The sequence below is a fragment of the Musa acuminata genome, chromosome BXJ3-8, assembly GCF_036884655.1.
Source record: "Musa acuminata AAA Group cultivar baxijiao chromosome BXJ3-8, Cavendish_Baxijiao_AAA, whole genome shotgun sequence".
Classification (NCBI taxonomy): Eukaryota; Viridiplantae; Streptophyta; class Magnoliopsida; order Zingiberales; family Musaceae; genus Musa; species Musa acuminata.
The window spans coordinates 49,773,213-49,796,527 of record NC_088356.1 but is presented as its reverse complement, the minus strand read 5'-3'; the positions used below and the strand labels follow the sequence as shown (position 1 = coordinate 49,796,527).

Below are 23,315 nucleotides of genomic sequence, written 5' to 3'. Positions count from 1 at the left end.
TGTAAATTTTTAATTTTACAGAAATATAAATTTAGAGGGAGGAATACGAATGTATATATATATATGTATGTATATACATATATATATATATATGTATATATATATATATAATTAATTAATTAATAATCATGTAGTCATTGTTTTAGTTGGGCGCGATTTCCGTTCCATCTCCTTTCTTGGCCTTATTTATTGTTTCTGTTTCACCGCACGCTTTTGAGGCTTCGACGCGAGCTCTTCGTGGGATCTGGACCGTCTTGAATCGGGCGGACCATGGCCGACGACGAGGCTTTCGCGAAGGCCGTCGAAGACGGGCTGAAGCTAGCGAAGCGGGTCTATGCCGGGAAGGACCAGCGGTTCGCCCCGCCGGTACCGGCGCCGCGGCCGGCCGCGGGAATGGAGCGGTCGCCGGAGTCGCCCTTTCTACCGGCGGCGCCCATGGTGTATGCGGTGATCGCTGATCCGGCTATCGTAGACAACCCGGACATTCCCAGCTACCAGCCGCACGTGCACGGGCGGTGCGACCCGCCGGCGCTGATCCCGCTTCATATGACCGATATTGGGGTGGAGGTGGACTGCATCCTCGATTCGGCCTTCGTCGCCGTCCGCGGCCGGTGGCGGGTCCACTGCGTGATGCGGACCCGGAGTTGTGACTGCCGTCTGGTGGTCCCAATGGGCGAGCAGGTAAGGAAATTTGGCTTTGATTTATCCGGCGATTGGTGATTCCATCGAAGCTGTCGCCAAATACAAAGGTTTTATTTGGTCTTCATTGCACTTTATGTTAGAACGAGGATATATATTTTGTAAATGATGAGTTATTGCTTACGTACAAAATTGCCTGCAATAACTCCGATCTCGAGCTATGTTTGTTTGTCGTTCGGCCAAGCTCGATCAGAAATATGAATCCTTTCGATCAACAATTCGGTTGATGAAGATTAGCGTTTTGATTAAATTGACACGTGTGGCTTAATTAGAGAATTGAGCTGAATGCTGCCAAATGGGAAGACAAGTTGATGGGTTGGTGATAAGTTGACGATGACATCTAGCTCGGCATCAAGCTTTTGTGGTACCATAAACACAATGAGCAAAAAGAAAAGCAAGAAAAAAAAATACTGATAATTTTGCTTCTTATATTCTCGAAATTGGCAATGCAATCCTTCAGGGAACTAAGAACAAGTTGAGACAATCATTAATACATGTATTGTGTGGTCACAAATCTTTGTTAGATGCTTTACTAAGATCAAAGGTGACTGGCGAATGTTATGATTCTCGTGGTTTCTGTTGGAGGTTTGTCTTCGTGAAATTATTTTATCCTAAAATAATTAGGTGGTTTATACTGATCTTACAGGATTAAGTAAACTACAAATATCAAAATTTGGCTGAAAAAGATGGTCCTCTAAGTTATCCTAGGTGATAGTTATTGTTCAATATTTTCTTTACCAAAGGTTTTTGTTTCCATATTAAACATTAAAGGCATGTAAATCACTTGGTAATAAATAGAATAAATGAATACTCTCTCTTGTAGAAATTAAATTATTGATTGTTTAGGCACATTCCTATGCAGATAATTTTCTACAAACTTTTCATAGTTTCCCGTGAAATTCATGCCTTCTTTTATTGACTGGCTTTTTTATTGCCAATATTTTGCTAGCTTTTTCTTTCTTCTCAAGCTAAGTGTCTTTTGGCCACTAGGACTCAGTTCTAGGCGTTGAGGTTGAAGTCGATGGAAGATCATACACTACCCAGGTGATTGAGCTAGAAGATCACAACATAGAGAACACTGCTAAAAGTGAAGGTGGTGGCTTCCTGAAACCACAACTGCTTTCTTTAACAATCCCCCAGGTGATTGACTCATGCATTTTGGTCTCTCACTGATCATCTATTCTCTTCTAAAAGGATATTGTCAATTCCATGTGTGATCAACATCTATATTATTTCCTTTTTGAAGGTTAATGGAGGCTCAGACATTTCCATTAGAGTGAGATGGTCTCAAAAGTTAATCTATAAAGATGATCAGTTCTTTGTTACCATACCTTTTAATTTTCCAGAATATGTCACTCCATTGGCGAAAATTGTAACAAAAAAGGAGAAGATTCAACTAAATGTGAATAGTGGTACCGGAAAGGAGGTTGTGTTGCAGAAATCAAGTCGTCCTTTGAAGGTGAAAATATGTCATATGTTAGTAACATGCAGAGGACATGAAAATAAATAGCTCTGTTAAAGGCATGCTCTCTTTCCTTTTTCAGGAAAGAAGTCGTGAAGTGGGGAAGTTGAACTTTCTGTACGAGGCACTCGTTGAGGGTTGGTCAAACCAAGATCTTGAATTTTCGTTTAGTGTAAGTACTATTTTCCTGGAGTTTTCATTTTATTTAAATTTGATCATTTTTCTAATGAGCTATGCATCTTCTAGCTTATGATTACAAGCTAATGATTGAGTTATGAACCAAATGAAGTCTTTGCTTCCACAAGTTTTTCTACTTATAGGTGTTTCTTTGCCAAAAACAACACAAAATGACACAAAATGCATGACTGCGTGCCAAGTAAAATTTGAAAATCGCTCCTTCTGGTATTTAAACTTATGGCTTTTTTAATGGTAGAATAGTTAGATCTGGAGTATTCTCTCCTGGATATGTAGATTTGCTTGCAAAATTCATTTTCCAATATTTTTTAGTGACGTTGCTGTATATATTTGCACATTCATGTAACTTATTGTCTATTGTCTACTGAATGTATTGTAGTTTTTTCTTTACAAAAACTAATAGTTAGATTATGATCTTAGTTCTTGAGGGATTTTATGGGTGTAATGAAAAAATGACAATTTTATATGGAAGAACCAATGAGTAAACAACTGAGCAAAAGGTACTTAAATGATAGTAGTAGGAATCCTTACCCAAGTTACTGGAAGATTTAAGATGTTTAAACTGTATACATATATGACAAATGAAAAGGAGGATATACAAATCGACATGTGTACCATTTTACATGCAAAATTTGCTAGAGGTAACATAACACATATGAACGTAACACCTATAAGCTTACTCTTTTTCAATACATGGATTTTATCCAGCATAAGAAGGATGTACATAGCTATGGCTTTGGTGATCAAGCACTATGCTGAGGTTAATATAAATAAGACTCCTGAAGGTTCTGTAGCAGTTATTTGTAATTTTATTTTAATTCTTACGTAATAAAACAACAGTTTTTCTGTTTAGTTATGAGTATTTCATTTCTTGTCACTTCTATATTCAAACAGGTCTCCTCGAACGATTTGTTTGGTGGTATACTCCTAAAATCCCCAACAGCATATGATGGTGACCGGAGAGATATATTCAGTCTGTATCTTTTTCCAGGAAGTAACCAGAAAAGAAAGGTCTACCGATGTCTCTTCTGCACATCTTTAGCAACACTCTTTTATCCTCAACTTAAGAAATAGATTTTTCCTTGTGCTTGCAACCTTGCATGCCATTTTAGGTTTTGAATAAGTGCACTGCAAGATTTTAAAGCAAAAGTTCTTTATTAACATATGCATAACAACATTTAATATATCCTGTAACTAGGCTAGCTATTTTGAAGCAAGACAAAGGTGATAGATATCTGTAACTGAAAAAGCCAAGCCAAGTACTTCAAGTAAGTTCTCCATTACAAATGTTATCTCACTGTTCTGATTGGGTCAGAACTTTAAAAAATGCTTGTCTTCTTGATGGTGTTATCACTATTGCTTAATTTTTTTTAATCAAATATCAAATTTTGTATTGACCATAGTGGACACTGAACCAAGAAGGTTCTGTTGGAGAATAAATATCTTTCTTGGCTGTCAGCCTACAATCACTTTATCTAAAGCGGTCACCCAATTCCTCTCAAAGACCTGATGTCTACTTGGTAATTAGTGAAACTATAACTTTAAACAAGCCTTCATTCTGAATTATTTAGTGTTGGTTTCTTGCATCTTTTCCTGCCATTTAGATTGTATAGTTCCTGGCAATTGTTAAAGCTGCATTTCATGAATTGAGAGTCAGCATGTGTTTGGTGTCTTAAAGAAAGCATGCAGGTTGAGGAATCAGGCATTGGTCTCAAAATTTTCCATGTATAGACATAGAGTTGATGAAATTTGTTAATAATATAACCAGTTATTAATAATTTCCTTATGCGGAGATGCTTAGGGATTAGTATGTATATTGACATAAATAATTTTCTATAAATACTTGAATAATTTTTATACATATGTTTTTTATATGCTGGACATCTAAAATATATAAAATATTATTTTAATCACCTTATCCATGTACATCCTAGCTGTATCCCTGTGTTTATATTATGTCACATGTGTATCCTATATCCATATCCATGGTTCTTAGCTTAGAAAGTAATTTATCTAGAACATTTAGTATACAATCAGACTCACTGAGCTTGTTAAACTTTTAAAAGTTGGTTCTTCCTTCAACATTTTTTCATTATCTTTATATTATTATCTTCAAAATCCCTGGTTCTTATACATTATGCCCATTTATTTCTTTCTGGTACCCTAATTCAAATATTTCCTTGCTTCCAAAGGAATTTTTGTTGCAACTTAAATGATCTAAGCATTTTGATACACTAAAGGTAGGTGCATACTATATGGTACCTATACATGATAAGAGTCCACTTGTGAATTCAAAATGCATGTAGATATTGTACGCCAGGTTTTTCCTTTTATGTGAATATGTTCAACCAAGTTACTGTCCTAACTCTGAAAATTAACTTAGTTTATGCAATAGGCCTTCAAAAATGAAGTTGTTTTTGTTGTGGATATAAGTGGAAGCATGCAAGGAAAGCCTATTGAGAATGTTAAGAGTGCATTAACTACATCCATCTTGGAGCTCAGACCAGGAGACTATTTTGATATAATAGCTTTCAATGATGAGTTGCACTCATTCTCATCCTGTTTGGAGCCTGCAACTGAAGTTGTGGTAGAAAATGCTATTCAATGGATGAACAAAAATTTTGTTGCAGAGGGTGGGACAGACATTATGCATCCATTAAATGAGGTAAATTCTTGACCATAACAAGTTTGATATATAGCTACATGTTTGTAACCTGTTGGTTTCTTGTCTACAGCCACAGGATGAATTTAATTTGTTCTGATGTCTACATTAAAATTTCTATTTCTTTTTGTTTCTTATTTATTTCATTTTTATTAACACTGCATTCAAATTCTGTGTAATGATTGTTCTCTTTCTCGTTGTATTCTTATAGGCAATTGGTTTGTTATCAAGTGCACAAAATTCCATTCCACAAATTTTTCTCATAACTGATGGAGCTGTTGAAGATGAACGCAACATCTGTCATACTATTAGAACACATCTGGCAAATAAGGGACACATGTCTCCTCGAATTTCTACTTTTGGCATAGGTAATGGTTCTAGAAAACCTGAATATTCATCTCTAAGTTAAATGTTTCTATGTAATTCCAATAGCTGTTCCTTTGTGTTTCATGCAAGTTCCTTGTCGCTTTGGATCATCGAAGTGTTCTAGGGGGCATATCTTTTAGATGGGTTTTCTCTGTTTCTATTGTGTGGCAACTTGCATTTTATGTACTTTATTCAAATGGATGAAAAGAAACATCTAAGTTTCAGATTAACTGCAAATGTAGCTGCAAATCTTCTCATTTTCTTATAAACAAATTTTGTGGCTGCTCTTGTTTCTCTATTGCTTCCATTACTACAACTATTATATGTTACTAAGAATCATAAAGTCCACTTCGATCAAATATATTCAGAAGTGATCATTCGAACTAGCGCCTTTGTATTTTGTTTCTAAAGCTAAAATGTCACCAATTTATTCAAATGGATCTTTCAGACCTACTTTTAAAATTTTACCACTGTATCCTTGCCTTTTGGTAGATAGTGATACATGGTTTCTATGCTTCTTTTTCCCTGTGCACTAGCTTATGCTTGTTATACCTTGATTGAATTGTCAATCTCCATCAACTAATAGTGTGTTGCATAATTATTCTATTGTTTATTTTAATCACTGATTATGGATGCATCAAGTATTTGCTCTGTACTAACTTAGACTCTTTTATTTTCTTGTCACACTGAAAACTTATATTAGGTTCTTATTGCAATCATTACTTCTTGAAAATGTTGGCATCAATTGGGAGGGGTCAGTATGATGCTGCATATGGTGCAGGTCAGTTGCAATTTTTAATATGTTAAAGATCTTCAGGCATCCTTCTGTGAAAATTAATTGTTACATACGTAAGCACTTCTTTAATATTCTATTTATGATTTTTAAGGTTTGTCATGTATGAGAAATCTATTCAATGTTGATTTGGATGTTTCATAAGGCTAGGAGAGTGTGCGGGACTCAGAGGATAAACCTAGGGTAGCCATTTAGATGTCATTTGTGCATGTACAACTTGGTAGATGATAATGTTACTGAGGAAGTAATGATTCTTCATTATAGGTGCAAGAGATCTGGAACAGAGGCATGAACTGTGATTTAAAATTTTAAATAGTCATTTTCCTATACTAGTGCTTGGAATTTGAAGTTTGAATTATAAAGTAGGATGCATCTGGTTTGTAGCAAGCCCTATACTTACTAGAGATGGTTGCACTTATTTGCTGGACCTGTATTTGATAGACCTAATGATATGGTAAATGGTTGAATGAATGTTTCTATGGTCAGTGCCTCAGTGATAGAACAAAGAAGACCTCCATATAAGTCTGTTCATTTGAAAAAAAAGTGCATTTTAAGATGGCTTGTGAACTTGCATGATCTCCTACAATGTTTCTGAGAGTCAACTGTCCAAATGGCCCCTAAGTTTTGACCACAGTTTGTACAGCTGTACAGCTAAGTTAGACACATGACATAGAAAATGCATGATTCATTATGTCTATAGTAGCCTCTACTTATTTTATACCTGTGGTGTTTAAGAAAAACGAGTTCAGCCCAATGTACAAGATGCTCATCATGCCAGGGTTTGGTGAGGGTAAACATGCAGTCTTACCTTGTTTCCATGACTGGAAACTTAATCTCCCAGGTTGCAAAGAAGCAACTTATCATGGTAACAAGTTTTCACTCTCTGTCTGGATGAGAACATGTATTTGTGTCAGGTTTCAGGGCTTAGTTTTCTAATGGCATTATGATTGTATATTTAGTTAAGTTCTCTGGTGACATCAGTTCAAATAGTTTCATTGACCCTTTTTTATGTCAAGCTAATTGCACCTTACGTTTTCTATGTAGATCTGATTGAAAAGCATATGGCAAGATGGTTTCATAGGGCTTTGTCCACTATGCTTGCAAATATCACTATTGACATCTTCAATGATCTTGATGAAGTAGAGGTATGTTCTGGAACTGTGAGCTCCTAGCCTCCTGCAGCTGCAATGTCAACCTTAACTGGTAACATGAGGTTAATGCTGTAATCAATTCATCCACCAGATCAGTTTACCACAAAATGCCACTTTCCCCTTCATTGTGATTCTTTTGTGCTCTAGATCAAGGTCCCCAATACCAGTCCAAGACTTGTACCAATCACAATCGGACCAGCATAGATCTCAGTGTGTGAGGTGTGTTGACACAGGACACCCTCAAATGGGTTGGTATGGAACAAAGAGAAAGAGGCTGAGAAGGAGAAGGAAAGAAGGAACTGAAGGAGGAGGAAGAGGGAGATATGGCTATGCATGTCATATAAGGAAGCAGTGGCAGTGACAATGTGAGGAGGCAATAGTTATAGCAGACATGGAGGTTGCAACATTGCAGCTGAGGGAAGGAAATAGAGAGAGAAAGGATTCCAGTTAACAGTAGCTTCCTTGAAGGGAAAACTGTCAAGAGATGAGAGAGAAAGCATCATTGCAGCTGAGAGAAGGAGACAGAGAGATTATTTCAGCTATTCAGATTAAAAAACTATAAAAAACTTGGTCTGCAGCCCACAACCTCGTGGGAGTGGTATACTGGTCCAATCAAGGATCTTCGTTTTGGGTACCAGACCCATTTTGCTGATCTGGTCAGAGTAGTACATGCTGGTTAGCACTGGTGTACTATGCGTCAATATGCTAGTATGTATTAGTGTTTCAGAGAGGAAGAAAAGGGAGAAGAAGAGGAAGGGATGGAGGAAGAGGAAGAAGGAAAGGAGATGGTAGAGGAAGAGGAGGAAGGAGGAAGAAGGATGAGAAAGGAAGAGGGAGGAGGAGGAAGAGGAGTTCTCATAGGCAGCTGTGCAAGGCAGAGGTGTGTGGCGAGGTTGTGGCGGAGGCATAGGCAACTGCACATAGCGGAGGTGTGTGGTGATGTGCACTACGAAGGTGTGCGGTTGTGCACGACAAAGGTGTTGCATGGCGACAGTATGCAATGTGCACAAGAAGATTAGGGTTATCACACAGACAATGATTTCCTATTTGCATGGGCAGACCAAACTAGGGATGGTCCATGTACCGGTTCATGCTCAGACCTGTACGTATCGGTCCGAGCAAAAAGTCAATCCTTGGGTCCAATAGATATCGGTCTGCCCTTTTTTTTAACCTTGCTTTAGACCATATTTTCTTTTATTATTTATGCATGCAACTTGAGGTAATCATGACTTTTTTCCTTGTCAAATTAAATTGACAAAATACAACTCAAAGGTTTGCCTTTCTGGTTTTTAAAATCTAATTGAGTCTTGGATGGTCCATGCTTTACTCGAGAATAAATGCAGTATCCTCTTCATCACAAAGTCCCATTGCTTGGAAAACATTGTTACTTTTGACTGCTTTCTATTAGCATCCTTTCACAACATGTTTAACTAGTGAAACATGTAGATACTTCACTAAATCCAAACTATCAGATAGTTCTAGCTTGTTGAAGGTGGAAACTTACATCACTGCCAAAGTAGAAAGGTTGGCTAATATAATTTGATGATGGTCATGTGCAATGTGATACCATATCCTTCATTGCTGACCTTAATTATTAAGGTTCTCTTTTGTTTTATGACTCTTGAAATTTGATCGAGTTGTCTTGTGGAGTAATATTCTTGTGCCGTGGGGACTACTTATGTAATCCTCTACCATAAGTATTGATTTTAAAAATTGTGAGCATCAAAAACGACTTTGCAAACAGGTCAGTTGTTTGGACCAACAGAAGGTCTGATTTAAACTTCATTCTATAATGTCAATCATGGTGAAACATGCCATTTACACAATCTGGGTGGTATTTGATACATCTAGAATTATTTTGCGTTATCATTCTCTGTCTAGATTTTATCTCATTATCAAGCAATTTATGATTTACTTGCGTGTTTTCTTAGGCATATAATCACCTTAAAACTTGTTTGCTTTCCTCGCAGGTATACCCTACTCATATTCCAGACCTAATGCGATGTCCATTGATCATATCAGGCAGATGTCGTGGAAAGTTTCCGGAGACTCTTAAAGCTAAGGGAATCTTGGCTGACATGAGTGACATTATTATTGACTTGAAGGTGCAACATACAAAAGATTTTCCTCTTGAGAAAGTAAGATGCTTATGTTTGATCTAAATGCTTTTAATTTCTGTTAGACATCTTACCTCATGTCAATTTGTTATCAAAGATTAAGTATGCCATACATGTCCATGGGGTCTTTGCCACCATATGGTACCTTGTTGGTGTGGTACTGCATGATGCCCATGCTGGTCATGAGCCAATGAAGCATGCCAATGTATTCAGTGCCTGCACCTACCCACAATAACATGTGATAATGGTTTCACACATATTGATCCCGGCCAGCATGGGATGGCATGACACCAGCAATTTCAGTGCAATATCAATAAACTCTTGTTCTGATAACATATTATGCATTGATGATTAGCACCAGTCTCAGACCAAATGGTCAAGAACCAGTCAATATTAGTTTTTTGGGTGATACCAGGTGACGTATTATGCCGGTCCAGTAGATTACTAGATAGATGTTGGACCAAGATTTGGACCCTTATCAATCAGAATCCATAAGTTCAAATTATTATGACTGTCAACTTCACTATTATTAGAACTGCCTAGATATATTTATGCTCGTGTATTTGACTTTATATTCAAATTGAGATTAGCTGTGTATGCAGGCCACAGATTATTGGTATTGCAGATCTGAATGATATTCTTTCCTTAAATGATTCTTTTTACAGGCTTTTTCTAAGCAACATATTGATCTTCTTACAGCTCAGGCATGGTTTTCTGAAAGCAAACTACTTCAGGAAAAGGTTTGTTGTTACCACACTTAGTATGTCATCTGCAACAGTCAATTACTGTATGCATGGATCAATTTAGAAGTTCTAAAGTGCATAACTACAATTTAGTAGTATTCTGTTCTTTCAGATAGAGTTTTCAATATATTTGATTCTGTACTTGTATATGCTTTGACCAGAATGCATGTCAGATTCACTTTTCCATATAGGTCATCATTATCCTCATCTCCAGTAACATCTACCCACGTGTATGGCATGTGCTGCTAACTAGTCTTATTTTGGATATGTTGCATATCTTGCGGCAGAGGCAAACCTGCCCTAAATTCTTAAAAGAAAAATAGACCTGCATTTATGTTGGATGTTTTTTCCTTGTTTAATGTAATGTATGAATCAATAGATTCACTATTTGAGGGAAGTATGCATTACAAAGAAAACAGTGGTGGGAAATTAAAACTGACCATAATGTTTTCTTTTGTGGATCTCAGTGGTGGGAAATTACCAATGCAGTGACCTAAAATAGTTGAAATCTCGTGGCTAAATTCTAGGAAATGCAATGAATAATTCACATAATAGATAAGAATTTCACTCGAACGACTTTACAATTCCTTAAGAAAGACCATTGCATAGAAAATGTTATTTTTAATTGATTTAACTAGCAAGCTGCTTCAACAAAATCATGCATGACCCTACGACCTCATGTGGAATGGCTTTCTTCCAATGTCATCAATTTTAGACTACAACGCACTGACAAATGCATATCTTGCTTTAGATATGGAGATATGCAGGTTCATGTCAATCGTTTTTTCCTATGCCGAAATTCCTTTGTTTTTTGTCATATATTAAATTGGAAGTGTTTAAATATGCTGAACAATATGCTGAAATCTTTAAAATTCTAGTTTATATTTGAAAAATGAAAATAAGATGATTTCTTCAACGTAGTCAAGTAGTCTTTTCTGTAATTGGCTGTCATAAAATTTGGTATTACATCTGCTCATAAATAGCAATGTCATGGCCATGTATACTTTGTGTTTTATTTTCTCTTTCATTATATAGGTGACTAAATTAAGCATACAGAGTAGCATCCCCTCAGAGTATACGTGTATGGTCTTCCTTCAAACTGACACTGGAAAGCAGGAGGCAATAAAACAGGTACTGCAGCTGTGCTAGCATATTTTACCACATGCAAGGCAGGTATTCACCTGTCTAATAATAGTAGGTGATCTGATACTAAAAAATTTCAATCCAACTTCCTTGAATATTAACTAGAGTTGGACATTATTCTGGAGATTAAGTTTGCTTTGGCTGAATTTATGTTCTTTATAAACTGGTGCATTGGTATGCCTGCCCAGTAAGCTAAATAAGCATGGAAATGACTTTTAATTGCAAAGAAATATCTGCTTCATTTCTCGACTAATATGGTAAGGCTTTAACATGCATACTTGTGATCCTTCAGTTGGTCATTACTGCCACTGTAAGAGTATTTGTTTTCTGGGATTTCTGAACATCAAACAGTTTCTGATGATGAAAAGTTTGTGGAGTCAGATTCATGTATTTAAGATATCATGATCATTTTATATAAGTTGACTCAAATCTCCCAATATAAGGTTGCATCATCAATAGCCAAGAAATCCAGAAAGAAACCTCTGTTATGATAAACCTTGATCGTTTTACAGGTCTCAACACTAAACCATCGCATTTTGAGACTTACAATTTCAAGTTTTTGTTATTATATATGTTCCAAATTCCTATGTAAAAGAGAGTGTCTACTCAATTCTCTGTGACTTTTGAATGCAATGGTAGGTTCGTCAGTAGTGTTTCCGATTGAAATGAGTTCTAAGTAGATCAGATACAACATAAAATAAAGTTTTCAAACATCATACTATTATTGTTTGCCTTAACCTAAAACTGGCATAGGATCTCAGCACTGTAATGTCCAAATTATCTGATAGATGTTGCATGGCTGTAACAGGTTAAGAAAAAAGATTCTCGGAAGCATGCCAATCCAAAAGAAAACTTATCAGTTTTGGTACGCAGAACAGCCATTGGATTTGGAGATATAATTGCAACCACGGAAAACCATCCTACTGGATTTGGAGGGCTCAAGGAACCTGAGACCTTCGACGTCTACAACAAGGCTGTTGGCTGCTGCAACGGGATAGCCTACTGCTGCTGCTGCCCGTGCTTCATAAAAACATGTTCTAAGGTGAACGATCAGCTTGTGATTGCAATGACACAGCTCTGCACAGCTCTTTCATGCCTTGCCTGCTCAGAGTGCTGCACCGAGTTATGCTGTGATGGCTCCGAATAGTTAGATTTCTCTGGCCATGCCATTGTTGTATATTTTGTTATTTACTTCATGCATATGTTTATGGTTTGATTTATGTTGCCGGTTACAAGAACATTAGTTCCAGGATGAGTTGTATAATGCCTTGTATTCATGCTTGTATGTTGATATATAGCAATTGACTTAAGACACGAGGAAATGACGATAACGATTCTTTGTATTTGAAGATGTTTTTTCTCTTTTTATTTTTTGTCGAAAGCTATATTAAATATTTGAAAAGATTACATCCATCACCTTTGGCTTAAGAGAGGGATGGTTCTCTCTCTTAAAAGTTATCAATTATCAATGCTACTATTTACACATCTTAATACAATGGTAAGGTTACTTTTTTACAATTTGAGAGATCAAGATACTATATATACATATATATATATATATATATATATATATATATATATATATATATATATATATATATATATATATATATATATATATATATGGTAAATTTCTTAAAGTTCGCTTTTTTTTTCACATAATTCTCCTTTTTGGTTTATTTTGGCAGAGCGCCTCTAATTTAAAAGATAAAATTACTTTTGTGACTTGTCAACGCCACTCTCACTCCTTCGATCATCATGACTTCAATCTTTTTGTTATGATCCATCATTAGCGAGACCTCATATAGGCGATAAAAGTTCCTTCCCCATCCTTTTTTATCATTAGAATCTCTTTTCCCACTTCTATCACCGTTCGAAGCCCTCCTCCTCCTTCCTTCGTTCATTAAGTGACATCCATAGTCCTTAAACGAGAAGCCTCCGATATCCTCATCGACTAGAAGTCAATCAACTCTAATGTCCTCATCGACTAGAAGTCAATCAACTCTAACATTCCTTAGTCCTACTGTGAGGCCTATCACAGGGGTGGGGGAGGGTTGTGGGCACAAGGGTTGCTTCGTCAAATGGACCAAATTCGTGAATGTGATGTCGAACATGTTATAATATCGAGTCAGAGCACTATCGATTGAGGCTAGCTCTAGCATAAGCTAGGGACCCAAGAGCAATACAATGTAAGGAGAAAACCGTAGTCATATGAGCTTGCTAACACCCTCAAGGTGAGAGGAGGTGACGGTGACACAGGTCTCGTGACAAGGTGAATACAACAAGGGTCTCCCAATGTTAAAGGTGGCCCACAATACAATGCAATGCAACAGGACAAAGACCAAATATAATTTCATCTTAAAAAATAATAATAAAGAGCACTCTGCAAGAATAAACCAACAAAAGAGCACTATGTGAGAAAAGACAAAAAAAGTTAAAAAAAATTAAGAATTTATCATTATACATATATATAAATAAATATAAACTTGAAAAATCTAACAAAGAACTTAAAAGGTAAATTATGTCAACTATTTTTTGCAAACTCGGAGGAGGAGGAGCAAGTTCACGTTTGTTCAGGATGTCACCTAAAACTTTGGAATTCATGCAAATAATATCATTTTCAACAACTGGATACAAGATACCATAGGTACACTTAGCCCCATGAAATGAAACATCACTTCCGGTCTGCCATATCATCCATAAGGAAGTAGAAACCATAGTCCTCACAATTAGGATTTAACACTATGGTCATAATAACCCTTCCCTAAGCCATACTCCGTCTAAACTCGAGTTATTATTTTTCATCACAAAGATATCACCAGATGGGGCCAACTCTTTCCCTTCCCATTAGCCATTGAAGTGGCCAAACGGAAATCAGCTCATCATTTTTTCCCATCTTACAAACTTCAGAACCATCTTAATATTATATACATTGTATTCAAGTTGTTCTAAGATCCTTTCCTCAAAAGAAAGAAAGGAGTTTTACAGAGCTCCCATCGGTTCAATTGATATTATTAAGCAACTAAACACAGGACAGTGTCCAACATATTTTCTAGCCAAAGAAACAAACACAAAGCAACTAATGTAATTTTAGTAACACAGATCTATAGAGTTCTATGATCCAAAATTTTCATCGCTGTAAAATCCTCTTCACGAATCCCTGCATTGTGTTACCCATCCCTGCCCCGACTGCCTCTGCTAGGTATGCCGCCTACAGAAGCAAACCAGCTCAACGTGAATGCTGTGGTCAACTTCTAATGTGACAAATAAACTTGAAGCTATAGGTGGAAAGATGGAAGGCTAATACTGTAATACCTCTTGAACAGTTTTCTGAAAGTCGAAAGCATCCTTTATACAGCGGTCTAAAAACCTCCATGTGTCTTGAAACTCTGCAGAACAATAAAACATGCCTAGCTTTGTTGGAGATGAAAAGTAACAATATAGCATGCAGACAAAAACATGTTGAGTATCTTCAGCTGTTAATCAAGTGGCATTAGCAGGAAGAGACATGAGAGGAAGGAACAACTATGGGAGAGGCCAAAGAAAACCTCACAGCAAACGATAATCCAAAGAGCACCCAAGTCAACACTTTGTGAACCTCAATGACCAAAAGCATGCATAGATTGAAATATGCAAAGAGATGGTTGAGCGTCAATTGAATCAACTATTCAAATGGAAAAAAGATCAGTGCAATGACCTTAACACTATCTTGTTGAGGGTCGACCTTCGCACCAGAGTTAAATTATTCCTTTGTGAGACAGGGAATTAGTTTCACCATATGATGTGATTACTTTGCTTTATGGAAAAAAAGTCTAATCATTTTTTAAATAGTTCTTTATCCGGAGGAAGTTGTTCAGTCAGAAATGATTATGAATAAATTTAGAACAAAAAACATGAGAAATTTAACGAGTGAAAGAACTGAACCTAGAGAATGATCAGTCACCATATACACTTCAGTTGTTGAGTATATACCCCCAAGTACTGTTCGCTTCACATACCAATCTATGTCAGAACCTGAATCTCCAGCCGCATGCCATATCTCATCAACCAGTTCAGCCCGTTGCTTAAAACTGGTTGGGAGGTTTGCTGGTTGTGCCTGACAAAAACTAAGGTAATGAGCTCATACACTGATAACTTGGTCAATAGAAACACAAACTTGCACCTGGATACTTAGCGCTTGTGGCCATTTTGATATATAAGGTGTTTGCATCTTCAACCGGATGCGAATAAGCTTTCCGAGACGATTACTAAGTATCAAATCTTTTAGTTCATCTCCTGACTCAACTTTGTCTATAAGTTTTTGAAGGCAGTCATCCATGAAAAACTGAAGAGATGAAAAAGAGCACACGAACAAGATTAAGAACAATGTGGTATACCATACAGGTAAGATAGGGGCATAAGCTAGAGAAACTTCTGAAACTATGGTTGTTAATATCTCCTTAAAGCAGAGAATATACTGTCAAATTTTAGTACAATTTGCACATAAAGATTCAACTGGGAGAACCAAACTTTACTATTATCTGTGATAGTTGGGTTTCATGCTCAAATCTCATTTCATGAAAAATCTTAGAGGTATCTTAATGACTTTTGCAATATCTTCCTGTTGTAATATCCATGCAAAAATCTTCAAACGATGTTAATGACACAAAGGATACTAGTACAAGCTAGCTGAGACCAGTAGAAATTGCAAACAAAATATGCTCAGAATCAAAGAACATGAAAGAAAATTAGATTTAAGTTCTTGCTACCTATTACTTATTAATACAAAGATATTATTAAAACTCAAAGAAACAAGCTTCATGCAAAAGATAACTAGTAAAAGCTGTTAGATGACTACAAGGCCTGCCAGCACTTCCCACAAGAGAAGTATACCAAGATAAGGTGCTTCAGAGGAAAAAACTAGCCATCAACAGATGAACTAAAATTTAACCAATACGGAATATTGCATTCTCATGATGAGTGTCAAGCATGATTAACTTTTGAAGAGTTAAATCAGATCAATTAGAACCTAAGCATCTTCAGCATCAATGACGTTGTCCTCAAAAGTGATTTGGAGAAAAAGAAAACGAGAGCATAAGCATTTATTAAGCCAACTCACCACCATTAACATAGTGCAAGTCAACTGTAATATATTGAACGATAATGCCAACATGAACTGACATTCTACACCAGAGCTACAAAACCTGTTTAACATGTCGCTAATAATGATTAGTCGAATATTCTTGACTCAAGTAATTTTATTTTAAACTTTGTGTAATAATCATATTGCCAAAATTCTATGCCTAAGAATGTTGGGATAGACTTCCTTGAAAAGGAATGTTAGTATAAAAATTCAATCTACGCAATGAATGCCCCAATCATCGGAGATATGTTTACATAAGTACAAAAAAAGTTCAAACTCTAAAACATATCATATAAGATTCTATACATCTAATCCTAGGTACAAAATAAATTTCCAACTGAGATTGGAAGACTGAACTTCTTTATTTACGAATTAAATATGAGATTTCCTCATGTTGATCTCAAATAGGGTTGTTCCTCATTTATTTAAATACTATAATAAACCCAAAAAAAAAAACTACTCGGACAGAAAAGTCATTCGGCAATAATTGAATCGGCATGAAGAACCACATGTTAGAGCATGACGTGCCAGTGCCGACAATTTTAAACTATGGCTACATCAAACTTTTGATTTGTCTCAGCCAGTATACAGGGAGTGCCTTGATCTAGATCTTATCCAACTCTTCAAGAACAAGAAAACAGGTGTACATGAATGTCAATTCTATGCAAGCATAACCTAAGCATTGAGGCTATTTTATCGATCAAGAACTAGCTGGCAACCTAGAATTATGAACAATAATCCCAATTTTGTTTTTACCAATTACAGTCCCAGAAACTCTGCAACCTAATCCGAAACCCAGATATGTAGTTTCCATTCAGAAATTCAAACTTGCAATTGATCCATAAGGTTCAGTGGAGTTTCATAACATTCTAAAACAAATAAGGCACGGCAAAACCAAATGCCATCTACAATCACGAATCAGCTCTAATTACTTGAAAGAATGTACAAGAATAGCCTATTTCAGAAGTATCAAACAGAAAAGGGTGAGGTAGGCATTGATCTCAGACCAATCGACAAAGCTGCGTCTGTTTACCTCAACAAGTGCGGCTTCTTTACGAGGAATCGAGCCGACAATGGCCGGGGACACGCCCGCGTCTCTCGCCCCAGCGATCATCGCGGACTCGCTCCATCCCATCCTCATCTGCAACACCTCAAATGTCACGCGAGATCGAGAAACGCAGATCTTAGCACACAGTCAAGAAGCACGAGCTTGAGTGCATCGAAGGCATACGACGTGAGGAAGGGCCGCGCGGAGGACCCGAGCTTGCTCCTCCTCGTACTTCCCCGCGCCATCTGTCGTCCTGGATCCGGCCCTCTGCCGGCGGGCCGAGCCATCATCCTCCGAGGTCTCTTTCTGCTGCCGCGGCTGCTCCTCGGAGGGGGCCGGGGGAGGGGTGGGAAGGGGCGGTGCGTCGGTGGAGAAGCAGCGGAGGGCGGAGGGTGCCGCTGTGGCGACACGGTGGCGGGACGCGAGGGCGGAGAGGAAGCGACGAGTGGCCGCCGAGCTCAACATCGCGCGGAGAGAGAGAGCGAGAGACGTTTGAGGAAATGACCGAGTGAGCGAGTCTGTTCGTTTCCGCCGCTGTCTCGAGTGGCCGCTGAGGTTCACGAAACGATGTGCGCATAATGAGGGTATGGTGCGACTGAAGCATTCGCCATTGGTGGTAGACGAAACCGTAAACGAACGGTGGATCAAACGGTTTTGCGGTCGGGGTGGGCAGTTCGAGCTGGTCATGTGGCTCGGATTTGGGCATCGATCCCCGACCTGCCACCACGGAAACCCTCCAATAATTCCTAAGCGGGCCCTTCGTTGTTGTGGCGGGGCCCGCCGGCGGCTTTTCTACTTGGTAGAACAGCTTCCAGCATTATGTTTCAGTAATCTCCTTTCTCCTTCCTTTTTATCTCCAGATGTTGATGCTTGATATAGTCATTTCATACAGACCAACACTTCCTCTTTCCCTGCTTACCAAAGTGCCATTATGACAAAGCTTTTGATCTTAATTATTATGACCCGATAAACTTTTTTCAATGTATTTGTTGTAACAAAATATGAATAAAATATTTCTTCATTATTCTCTTTCTGATTAACCAAAAAAATCACTGCAATTGCATACAATCAATATATTTCAGATAATTTGGACATTTGGTATGTTCTGTGCAAAGGAAAGTAGTGATAAATTGTGTAAACTAGTGAATAAGAAAGCTATTTATTTGTAGCTGAGAGAGCTTTTAGTTAGGTTTAAATATGAAGGGTTCAAACATCCCAAATTCTCAAGAAAGCCTCAGTGACTGATTGAACTGAGGATTCTAAAACTATCCTGTGGATGATACCATCTCATCTTGCTCTTCTTTGTGTTCCTGCTATTAAATTCTTTCCAAGGGCATGAGTTCAATCATTGAGCATACAATCTTTTTGCCTATTTTCCATAAGAATTCATCTTCATAAATTGTTATATAAGTATTTTTTTTTACTTTAAGATACAAATAATATTGGCCCAAAAGATGATATTTTGAACTTAGCTTAGCTCCAACTCTCATCTTTCTTGATTTTTCAGGAGCAGCTTTTTCTTGCATGTATCAGCATAGACTTCAAAGCTTTCTCAGGAACTTTAATATATGGTAGATGGTAGAAGAATTGGATCAAATTTACATATCTGTTCTGGTTGACCAAATCTATAATTTCCGTTAAACCACCATCCATCTCTGTATGGTGATCCCAACTCGATGCATCTTTTTTGGCTCTTCATGATGAAAGATAATAGCATGGATTTCTTGAGCCAAGAAACCCCAAACCTTCGAAGAGGAAAAACTGGGATTTAGTTTGTGATCATAACTATCAAAATTTCTCTTACGCAACAGATTACACTGTTCTCATGCTAATTAATATCATCATGTGTAAACATGGTGTGATTTCCTGCAGCTCCAAGCTCTCTGATGCCTTCATTTGATTCCACCTTCACGACACAACGATGCCCGGAGAGAAGATCCGGTCACCGGAGTACGGCGAGCTCGATATCTCGGTCGGTCTCGTGGCTTCTGACCCACAGTTTTCCTGGTACTCGTCACTGACGATCTGCTGGTATCTGCACTCCATGCTACAGAACGCCTTCTCTCCTCTGCAACAACGATTGCATCGCCGTTAGCATACCATCGTATGCTATGCATCTAATTTCACAGAACAGAAAGATTGGTTCTTGATCATCCAAAGAAGTAGATGATCCCAATCTCTTCAATTATCTGAGACTAAAAGATGTGTAATTTACCTATACATGTAGATATCCTTTCCATGGAGTCTCTTCCTACACAGGTGGCAGTGGCTAAGGAAATCAGCCACCTGAAACCCCCCAAATTCTCCGGGCGTCGGCGGCGACAGGGACTCGCAATAGAAATCCATCACCCGCTCTCCTAAATCTCCACCGCCTTTCCCTTTTTCACAACTTCCACCGCTGGAGCACAGTTCAGATACCTCCGGACACCCTCTACGCCGGCTAGTCCTCGACGGAGTGATCGCGATCGGCGACGTGGCCGTGCTAACGACCACGTTAGCGGGACTCCCGCCGCGGGTCCTCTCGAGGGCCGCCACGATGGCTAGTCCGACACCGTCGGGCTCGAGCTTCCTCCAAACTTTAGGCGACTGGGAGTTACGTTCCGGCGAGTTCACCTGTGTTGGGGTGGCGTCGGCCAGCCGTGATCGATCACCGGTTAGTATAGGGTCCGGTAGCCGCCGGATTAATGGCCGAGATTGATGCACCATCTTGGCCGGAGTTAGCCCAACCCTAGATTCACACCCAGAGAGCAATTTGGAGGAGATTGAGAATGGGGATTTGTGCTCGCTTTTTATAGGCATCAACGTCTCCGATTTAGTACCTACTCAATTATTTAGTACTAATTTCTTTATTATTTTAATGGGTGAAAAATATTGAATTATTGAGCAATCATTGCTCGCTGAAATATATGCGGTTGGACGAAGGGAGCAACTCCGCTACACGTAAACTAATTATATAGGAGATTCCGAACAAAAGGAATCGAGCCCGTCGGATGAAGAGATTGGACGGTCAGGATTGGGGATCCTGAGGTTATTGGATATAGAGAACAAGCCTGCGAAAGACTCACATGGATTTCGGGGGGACAGACGGAGGTGTCGGAGAAAGACGGGAAGTCACCTCCGCGGATGGAGACCGGGTAACCGGGAAGTGAGGGGCGCGTGCCGGTTGCCCACGATGGCGAAGTGGGGAGGAGGGCGGAGTCGAGCGACGGCCACGTGGCTGTGGATTCGGAACCCCTCCAAATCCACCGTCCGATCAAGAACTGTGGGTCTGCTGGGGCCGCACGTGTACCACGTCTCGTGCCGCGCGAAGCGCTGTGGGCCAACGTGCTTCGCCAGACGACGAAGTGCCAGCATTGTCGGCGGGGCCCCCGACGTTGAGGCCTGGCCCCGCCTCCACACCTTCAGTTCGTGGCTGGGGCCGGCTCCCGTGGCTCGCCCAGAGACGAAACCATGATGAAGCCCCTCCGATTGGTCCGAGTGCAGGCCCCACACCGTGGGGCTCGCTGTTTGAGTCAACTATACGGGATGCCCAGCCCTGTTGCGGCCGGGGCCCATGACAGCACTCGAATAAAAAAGTGGTTGCTTTCCGGGTGCGTAACTGAGTGGACCCTCTCGGAGGCATGTGGGGCAGACTGAAAGCGACGTTGTGGGCCAATGAACAGGGAGATGAGTGAGTCAGTGCGTTGAGTGGGGATGGTAGGTATTCTTGAGATTGGCCGCTTCTCCATCCTGTGGGACCCAGTGTGGCATTCTTTTCGTCGTTACTGTTCTTTTTCTTTTGTGGGTCCCCCTCCCCATGGGTGTGGTCGATGACCAATTCGATAGAAAGTTCTTTTTCACATATATTATTTTGGGATTTATGATGGTATTTGAGTCTCATATAATAGATCGTTTTTATCTTTTTAGAGTTACCAAGATTTCATTTGATGCAGAAACTGTGGAATTACTGAGGTTGGCTCGGTGTGTGATTCGATTCTGATGCAGAAAAACAATAGTAGACAGCCCCGTTAGAGACGAACTGAGACATCATAGCTTCGACCAGCAAAAAAACATTGGTTGGAATACGTCCGATGCTTCACTATGAATCTGCTGAGACCGAGTCATCTCCAGCTCCACCTTGCAAACTTTCTTCCATAATGATGGCATTATTGGACTGGTGGGTTCACGAAGAAGACAACTTAGCAGGTGGAACATCACTTTCTGATGCTCTCGCATTTGTCGTACTTAATTGTGTTCGCATTTCCATGTTAATCTCAGTGTTATGCAGATTACGACGTTCGTCTTTATTGCGAATAAAGTTAGTATCATGGATTAGTGGATTAATCTTGCCCAAAACCCTCTTTTTTTTTGTTGTGGTGGCGGACAATGGGATCGCATATGTTCTTGTGCTTTTATGGGTTTATCGAGTACATGTTTGATGAGGAGGAGAACATTCCTAAAGGACGATATGCACATGGTTTGCTAATGAATCCTGTGAAACTAAGATCGCTACCGCACCCATGAACAGATGTCTCTTGATCTCTTCCAAAGTGTAGCACAGCAGCATGGTTCTAAATTCCAATAAGAAGACTGAACTGGCCATGGCCATGCAGATGAACACAACTGAGAAGGGAGAAAAATAGTGCATCATGGAGACGGAAGAAGCTACTGAGATGCTATCTGTTTTACTTCTTAAGAGTGAATACGTCAACACCAAGGTGAATGAACATGAACTATCAGATGCATCAGCTTTTACAGAATGTGTAAAGCCAAAAAAAAAAAAAAAAACACTGTTTCTTCATGATCAGAAGATAATATATTTTCATAGATCAGGCGAAAACAAGAATAGATACCAACTTTTGTTGAATGCATGCATGAGAACGAAGTTCCACTCATTTAACACCGAAACAAATTGTACAGAAGAAAAAAATTGTTCCTTGCCATCAATAACAAGTGGGGAAAATTTTAAAAAGAGACATAAGATTTTTTTTTTTTCATACAGTATCCTCTTTTTAACTTTTGACCTTTGTACAATCGTAATCGTCTTGGGCTTTCACCTATCGTTTTTGTCTAGTGCTCTCATCATCATCATTGTTTGTCACTATCAAGGTGTCACTAAAGCTTTTACCCTCGCCCTCCGTCTTTACCATAGTCTTTGTTATTATTATTATTTTCCTCCTCATCTCTATTTCGAACACCTCTCAAAACGTCATCTTTAAAGAGGATGTCCTCAACCACCTCTTATATTCCAAGCCTCCTGAATTAAGGAGCATGTCATTTCTCACTTTTGTCTATTGTTTCTCGTCGTATTTGCCTCTCGTCATCGCTCAATTAAGGGAGCTAAGTAGTTTGGAAAGAAGGTATAGGTGACACATGGCACAATAGGCCATGCGACAGACGAGAGGAAAAACCCTGCAATGATTACTTTCTTTTCCTCTATCGAGATCAATGACCATGATACATTGGAAAAAAAGTCGATAATCAATGTTGCATAAGGCAATGGGGCATCACAGTTGCACGAAAGTGGTATTGTGATTGTCTTTTTGCCCTCGGTTTTATCCCCCACCTCGATACTCTTGAGCAATAGATGATCACATGGAGAGGCCTCGTGACGGAGTGAAGGCAACGGAAAAAGATCAAGAGTAATCTTATATTTTTTAAAAAAATAAAGGATTCACTATGGATAAAAGTGAAAACTTAAAAAAAAAATTTGAGAAATTTACCAGAGAAAGGTAATCTAAGATTAAAAAGAGAACATTGTTAATACCATTATGTAGGAAACACAATTATCATAAAAAGAAATGAGAAATCGGTATTGCCGTGATCAATCTATTC

At 38.8% G+C, this 23,315-nt stretch overlaps 3 protein-coding genes across 5 annotated transcripts; 1 reads left to right on the top strand and 2 right to left on the bottom strand.

Annotated features, from left to right (window-relative positions):
• The first annotated feature begins 205 nt into the window (after window positions 1-205).
• Window positions 206-12,744, top strand: LOC135645063 (uncharacterized). Of its 3 annotated transcripts, none has more exons than XR_010498658.1 (13): window positions 206-681; window positions 1,690-1,839; window positions 1,946-2,158; window positions 2,244-2,333; window positions 3,251-3,367; window positions 4,752-5,021; window positions 5,230-5,386; window positions 6,088-6,165; window positions 7,222-7,322; window positions 9,299-9,466; window positions 10,145-10,185; window positions 11,224-11,319; window positions 12,140-12,181. XR_010498658.1 is itself a non-coding variant. In XM_065163121.1 (13 exons), the coding sequence occupies exons 1-13, from the start codon at window positions 271-273 to the stop codon at window positions 12,476-12,478; spliced, it is 2,265 nt and encodes a 754-aa protein (XP_065019193.1). In that variant the 5' UTR covers window positions 207-270; the 3' UTR covers window positions 12,479-12,744. The 3 variants fall into 3 exon arrangements, 2 of the variants coding, with proteins under 2 accessions (XP_065019194.1, XP_065019193.1); XM_065163121.1 differs by having other exon boundaries at window positions 207-681; window positions 10,111-10,185; window positions 12,140-12,744; XM_065163122.1 differs by lacking the exon at window positions 12,140-12,181 and having other exon boundaries at window positions 11,224-11,322.
• Window positions 12,745-14,236: 1,492 nt separating this feature from the next.
• LOC135644939 (uncharacterized) lies at window positions 14,237-18,095 on the bottom strand. Its single transcript, XM_065162924.1, has 6 exons — window positions 17,685-18,095; window positions 17,487-17,594; window positions 15,494-15,655; window positions 15,256-15,427; window positions 14,647-14,720; window positions 14,237-14,542 (listed from the first exon to the last, which is right to left on the bottom strand). Exons 1-6 carry the CDS (start codon window positions 17,964-17,966, stop codon window positions 14,462-14,464), a joined length of 879 nt encoding a protein of 292 aa, XP_065018996.1. The 5' UTR covers window positions 17,967-18,095; the 3' UTR covers window positions 14,237-14,461.
• A 1,160-nt stretch (window positions 18,096-19,255) lies between these two features.
• On the bottom strand, window positions 19,256-20,269 carry LOC103995837 (FCS-Like Zinc finger 13). Its single transcript, XM_009416550.3, has 2 exons — window positions 19,717-20,269; window positions 19,256-19,569 (listed from the first exon to the last, which is right to left on the bottom strand). The coding sequence occupies exons 1-2, from the start codon at window positions 20,205-20,207 to the stop codon at window positions 19,410-19,412; spliced, it is 651 nt and encodes a 216-aa protein (XP_009414825.2). The 5' UTR covers window positions 20,208-20,269; the 3' UTR covers window positions 19,256-19,409.
• Window positions 20,270-23,315: the final 3,046 nt, after the last annotated feature.

What these genes read in the sequence shown, in the direction of transcription:
- LOC103995837 (XM_009416550.3), bottom strand. Translation starts at nt 20,207, where the DNA reads ATGGTGCATCAATCTCGGCCATTAATCCGGCGGCTACCGGACCCTATA. An exon ending in AAGGATATCTACATGTATAG is followed by an intron (nt 19,570 to 19,716) that starts GTAAATTACACA and finishes TCGTTGTTGCAG; the next exon opens with AGGAGAGAAGGCGTTCTGTA.
- LOC135644939 (XM_065162924.1), bottom strand. Translation starts at nt 17,966, where the DNA reads ATGTTGAGCTCGGCGGCCACTCGTCGCTTCCTCTCCGCCCTCGCGTCC. An exon ending in AAGAAGCCGCACTTGTTGAG is followed by an intron (nt 15,656 to 17,486) that starts GTAAACAGACGC and finishes TCATCTCTTCAG; the next exon opens with TTTTTCATGGATGACTGCCT. An exon ending in CACAAGCGCTAAGTATCCAG is followed by an intron (nt 15,428 to 15,493) that starts GTGCAAGTTTGT and finishes AGTTTTTGTCAG; the next exon opens with GCACAACCAGCAAACCTCCC.
- LOC135645063 (XM_065163121.1), top strand. Translation starts at nt 271, where the DNA reads ATGGCCGACGACGAGGCTTTCGCGAAGGCCGTCGAAGACGGGCTGAAG. An exon ending in TGGTCCCAATGGGCGAGCAG is followed by an intron (nt 682 to 1,689) that starts GTAAGGAAATTT and finishes TTTGGCCACTAG; the next exon opens with GACTCAGTTCTAGGCGTTGA. An exon ending in ATCTTGAATTTTCGTTTAGT is followed by an intron (nt 2,334 to 3,250) that starts GTAAGTACTATT and finishes ATATTCAAACAG; the next exon opens with GTCTCCTCGAACGATTTGTT.